General features: G+C 39.2%; 1 protein-coding gene across 1 annotated transcript in view; it reads left to right on the top strand.

The window, feature by feature from the left end:
* BMPR2 (bone morphogenetic protein receptor type II) overlaps window positions 1-5,235 on the top strand; it is a 53,847-nt gene that overhangs the window by 35,948 nt on the left and 12,664 nt on the right. The window contains exon 11 of the mRNA XM_015559091.1: window positions 4,974-5,146. Coding sequence (XP_015414577.1) covers window positions 4,974-5,146 — 173 coding nt within the window. The remainder of the gene's footprint in view (window positions 1-4,973; window positions 5,147-5,235) is intronic.

The following is a 5,235-nucleotide window of genomic DNA, read 5'->3' as shown; positions in this document are numbered from 1 at the left end:
GTGGACACTCTTGGTGCACCCCTTTGTGGGCTGTGTGCACAGTCTTGTTGTAGTTAAGCCTTAATTGCTGTTGGTATCACTGGGAGGAATTGACCTCCAGGCCAATTGGCTGTGAGGCCCAGTTGTGTCTACAATGGGACAACAGCTGTGCTGGAAATCCCCTTATGGAGCAGGACTTGCTTCAGTGGGGCTTTGGTGCTCACTGAGTCTGTCCCTGAGTGTGTCTCTTATGGATCTGAAGAATAGTAAGCTGGTGTGGCCTCACTCTGACCACTGGGTACACTGGCTCTTGAATCTCCAAAGAGGTGCAAAGTCAGCCTCTGCCTGAGGCCACCCAGCAGGAGCTACAGAGATATCTGCTGATTCCTCCTCTTTGTTTGGGGTTTGGAGGTGCCCAGATAAGGCACAGCTGTGAAGCAATGCAGGCTGCTGACGAGCCTTAGTCCTTCTTTTGGAAGCTCTGGGATTCTCTGACCCAGCTACAGTTTGACAGGTTTTTAGGCGGAGAAAGGCTAGGCCATTTGTATGCAAAAGCCTCTGTACACAGCTTGGGTGGGGTTGTAAATTGGGTGGGGCGGTGTTTCAGGGAATCACTGGGTAGTGCAAACAGCAATGGTTGCCCATAGACCCTGCCCCGGATAGGTCCCTGGGTCTCTGTGTCTTGTGGCCCCATTGCAGGAACAGTGAACGCTGTGAGCACCTCAGAGAAAGCCGCCCTCGTGGTCTGGTCAATGCCAGGCAGTCCAGTTTCTCCCCATATGAGCCTGGGTCCCCAGAGACTCCCTCTGGACTGAAGAAGACCTCAGTTGCCAGCTCTTTCCGCACGCCTCTGTACTTCTGCACTTTACTTCTGCACATCCTCTGAGTCTTAGTTTGCTTTTCTTTTTCCTTCTAGCTATAGAATTTCCACTCAGCCAGTCTTCCTGTGGTTCTGGATGATGTCTTTGTCTTTTAGTTGTATTTTTGAAGTGGCTGTGCGAGGCAGCAATTTCAGGTGTTTACCTATGCCGCTATCTTGGTTTCTCGCATTCATGAATTTTTTGAAGTTCCTTTTTAAATAATATGTGTTAGTTATGTACATGGGTAGTAAACATTATGAATCCTTGCACATTAAAAAATGTTTCTATCTTGTCCTCACATTTGAGTAATAATTTGGCTACGTAATAGTTTCCAGATCAAAATCATTTCCTTACAACTTTGAAACCACTACTCACTTGTCCTCTAGCATCCAGATGTGTTAATGAGAATTCCAGCACCAACTAGTATCATTCAATTGCTTTTTGTTTTATTCTCTTATTTTCTTTTCTCTATAAGCTGTTAAGCCTTTTACTTCATCATTGGAATTATGTAGGCATGGATCTTTTCACACCTTTCTCTTTACACTGGACAGGTTTTCAGCTTGACAATTTGGAAGTTCCTTAAATTCAGAGGAATTTTTTTATATGATTAAAAAAATTATTTCCTCTTTATTTCTTTCTTATGGAATTCTCATTAGACAAATATTGGACCACCTGCCATTTAGGTCTGAGTTCTTCTCCTTGCATTTTTCAATTTTTTGTTGTTGTAAATTATTTAAATTTACTCAGCTTTACCTTTGAAATCATTTATTTATTTTCACCTTTTCCATTCTACTTGTTATCTGTTCATTAAAATTTTACTTTCCACAGTCATATGTATAATTTCTAGATATTTTCATTGTTTTCTTTTTCCAGAGCAGTCTGTTCTTGTTTTAAGAATATAATAGGAATTTCATTATTTCTGAGGGTGTACATTTGAATTTTTGACACTTTATGCAGTTTTCTTGATGTATAATTAAAGAACAAAAATGAAACATTTTAATTATGTAATTTAAATCTTTTTACTATGTATTTTCACATTTTAATTTTAGGTTGTCTTGGTAGGATTAGAATATTTTCATTCTGGCCCTGTCTGGTTTGGCTCAGTGGCTAGAGCTTTGGCCTGCAGTCTGAAGGGTCCTGGGTTCGATTCCGGTAAAGGGCACATGCTCTGGCCGTGGGCTTGGTCCCCAGTGGGGGGCGTGCAGGAGGCAACTGAACATGATTCTCTCTTATTATTGGTGTTTCTCTCTCTCTCCCCCTCTTCCTGCCTCTCTGAAATCAATTAAAAAATATTTTTAAAAGAATATTTTCATTCTGGATAATGACTTATATGGGGTGTTGGCACATCAGAGAGAGGCTAGAAAGATGTTATATGTTTCCATACAGATTTAGATTAAATATTTTCTCCATTGGTCATCTTTGTCAGTAGATTACCTTCAAGGAAGGCTTCTGTTTCAAATGAGATTACAATTTTCTTTAAGTATGAAGGAATTAAAGACCTATTGCCAGTCACGTATGCCCAAGATTGCCTCCAAACTGGAGTCCTGCTATGGGAAGTGGGACAGAACTTAAAAGAGGTCCCTGGCAGCAGGTGAGAGGCTGAATCCTTTACAGTCTCACAGTAGAGCACCCCTCAAAGAAAAAAATCTCGTGAAATTTTACCTCATCAAATACTTCATCTTCTTTAACTTGTTTATTTCACCAGAGAAATTGGACTCTGATTTTGAAGTATTTCTTGGCAACCCTACCATTATGGGATATGCATCATATGCATATTTACTTGAAAACTTTTTACTCCAAATTTAGACTAGGTTTCTAAGTAAGGGATGAAGTAATTCTTGGTTCACTTCCAATGAATCCATTTAATGTGTTACAGTCTGTAGATCTGCCTGTCTGCAGTGACAATCTAGTACTAGAGTTATATAGCAAGTGCATGATTTATAAAAATAGAGAGGAATTCCCCTGTGTGGAAAAGAAAACACCTTTGCTTCATAGTTGCATTGAAATAAAAACACACATTTTTATAGTAACAAAACTCAGACTCTTGCCAGAACCGGTTTGGCTCAGTGGATAGAGCGTCGGCCTGCGGACTCAAGGGTCCCAGGTTCAATTCCAGTCAAGGGCATGTACCTTGGTTGCGGGCACATACCCAGTGGGGGGCATGCAGGAGGCGGCTGATCGGTGTTTCTCTCTCATCGATGTTTTTAACTCTCTATCCCTCTCCCTTCCTCTCTGTAAAAAAATCAATAAAATATATTTTAAAAAAACAAAACAACTCAGACTCTTTCAAATATTAATGAATGTAAAAACTAGTTTAAAAAACTACCAGAGACCCAAGCATAGTTCAGTTAGTAATTGGGGGAAGAATAATTTTCTGATTAAAATGAAAGTATAGAAAATACTTTCTGAGAAAACTATATGAAAATGTTAGCCATAGTTACCACTGAATATTAGATTTATGAATAAGTTTTCCCCCTATACTTTTAGAATTTATAGTAAAAATGAACTATTGTAACAGTCACACACATAGTTTAAGGCTGCTTTTTTAAAAAAAATATGTTTTATTGATTTTTTTACAGAGAGGAAGGGAGAGAGAGATAGAGAGCCAGAAACATCGATGAGAGAGAAACATCGATCAGCTGCCTCCTGCACATCTCCTACTGGGGATGCGCCCGCAACCCAGGCACATGCCCCTGACCGGAATCGAACCTGGGACCTTTCAGTCCGCAGGCTGACGCTCTATCCACCTAGCCAAACCGGTTTCGGCTAAGGCTGCTTTTTATATTAAAATACTTTAAATTAGGAAAACAAAAAATTATAGGTCCTAGTTTTTAAATAACTTTTTTTTCATATGTAAAACAATAAAAATATTTATTTAAGAAAAGAATATTAGTTCCAGTTTTATAGTAAGAGTACCAGCTCAGTTAAAGGCCTGGTTTCAAATCTTGGCTCTACTTACTAGTGATAAATTAAAAGAAGATCTTATTTTTATTTATCACATTAACAAAGTGTTGGTGATGGGAAAGCAGATACTTCTTTTTGTTGTTGGGAGTGCCATCAATTTGGAGGGTAATCTGGCAATAACAAATTTTAAATGTATTTTATCCTTTGATCCAGCAATAATATCTCCAGGAATTTGTTCCTCAATTGCACTTACACACATGTAGAAAAATGCATGTGTAAGATGTTCAATGCAGTGTCATTTATACCAGCAAAAACTGGAAACTATCTATCCTCTTATAAGGATCAGGCTAAAAACTTATGTTATAATGGATACTATGCAGCATTAAAAGAATTAGGAGCCGAAACCGGTTTGGCTCAGTGGATAGAGCATCAGCCTGTGGACTGAAAGGTCCCAGGTTCGATTCCGGCCAAGGGCATGTACCTTGGTTGCGGGCACATTCCCAGTAGGAGATGTGCAGGAGGCAGCTGATCGATGTTTCTCTGTCATTGATGTTTCTAACTCTCTATCTCTCTCCCTTCCTCTCTGTAAAAAATCAATAAAAATATATTAAAAAGAAAAAAGAATTAGGAATATGTATATGTTCCTGATTGCTAAATAAAAGTAGTATGGCTAAGTGAGTATAGTAATTCTCATTTGTATGTTAGAAAAAAATATTAAAAAACGTAGCCTTGTGCCGAAACCAGTTTGGCTCAGTGGATAGAGCGTCGGCCTGCGGACTGAAGGGTCCCGGGTTCGATTCCGGTCAAGGGCATGTGCCTGGGTTGCGTGCACTTCCTCAGTGGGGGATGTGCAGGAGGCAGCTGATTGATGTTTCTCTCTCATCGATGTTTCTGGCTCTCTATCTCTCTCTCTCCATTCCTCTCTGTAAAAAATCAATAAAATATATTAAAACAAAACAAAACAAAACAAACCAAAAAGCACGTAGCCTTGTAATGCATAGAGCTTGCTTTTATGTATATTTCTTCAAGGAGTTACGTTAAAGCTTCCATGCTTACTTGCTACTCACCATTTGAGAAATGTGACCCTTTATAAATCTCTGAAGTCTAAAAAGTTTTATTATAGTTATGTAAAATGTTTGTTAAATAAAAATATTTTTATCCTACTTCATATCATTAAAAACTCAATACTTTTTTGTTAAAGGATACACTGTCTGACGTGCTTTTTTACAGGCAGTGAGGTCACTCAAGGAGACAATCGAAGACTGTTGGGACCAGGATGCAGAGGCTCGGCTTACTGCACAGTGTGCTGAGGAAAGGATGGCTGAACTCATGATGATATGGGAAAGAAACAAATCTGTGAGCCCAACAGTCAATCCGATGTCTACTGCAATGCAGAATGAGCGGTAAGGCCCACCGGGATTGGCACCCATCAGACAGTATTGAAAACTGAGACCAAATAGAATAGGAAATAAACATTTTTATTAGTATCTTA

Source organism: Myotis davidii, unplaced genomic scaffold (genome assembly GCF_000327345.1).
Source record: "Myotis davidii unplaced genomic scaffold, ASM32734v1 scaffold914, whole genome shotgun sequence".
NCBI lineage: Eukaryota > Metazoa > Chordata > Mammalia > Chiroptera > Vespertilionidae > Myotis > Myotis davidii.
The sequence above is the reverse complement of the archived record's forward strand: the minus strand, read 5'-3'. Positions and strand labels throughout refer to the sequence as shown.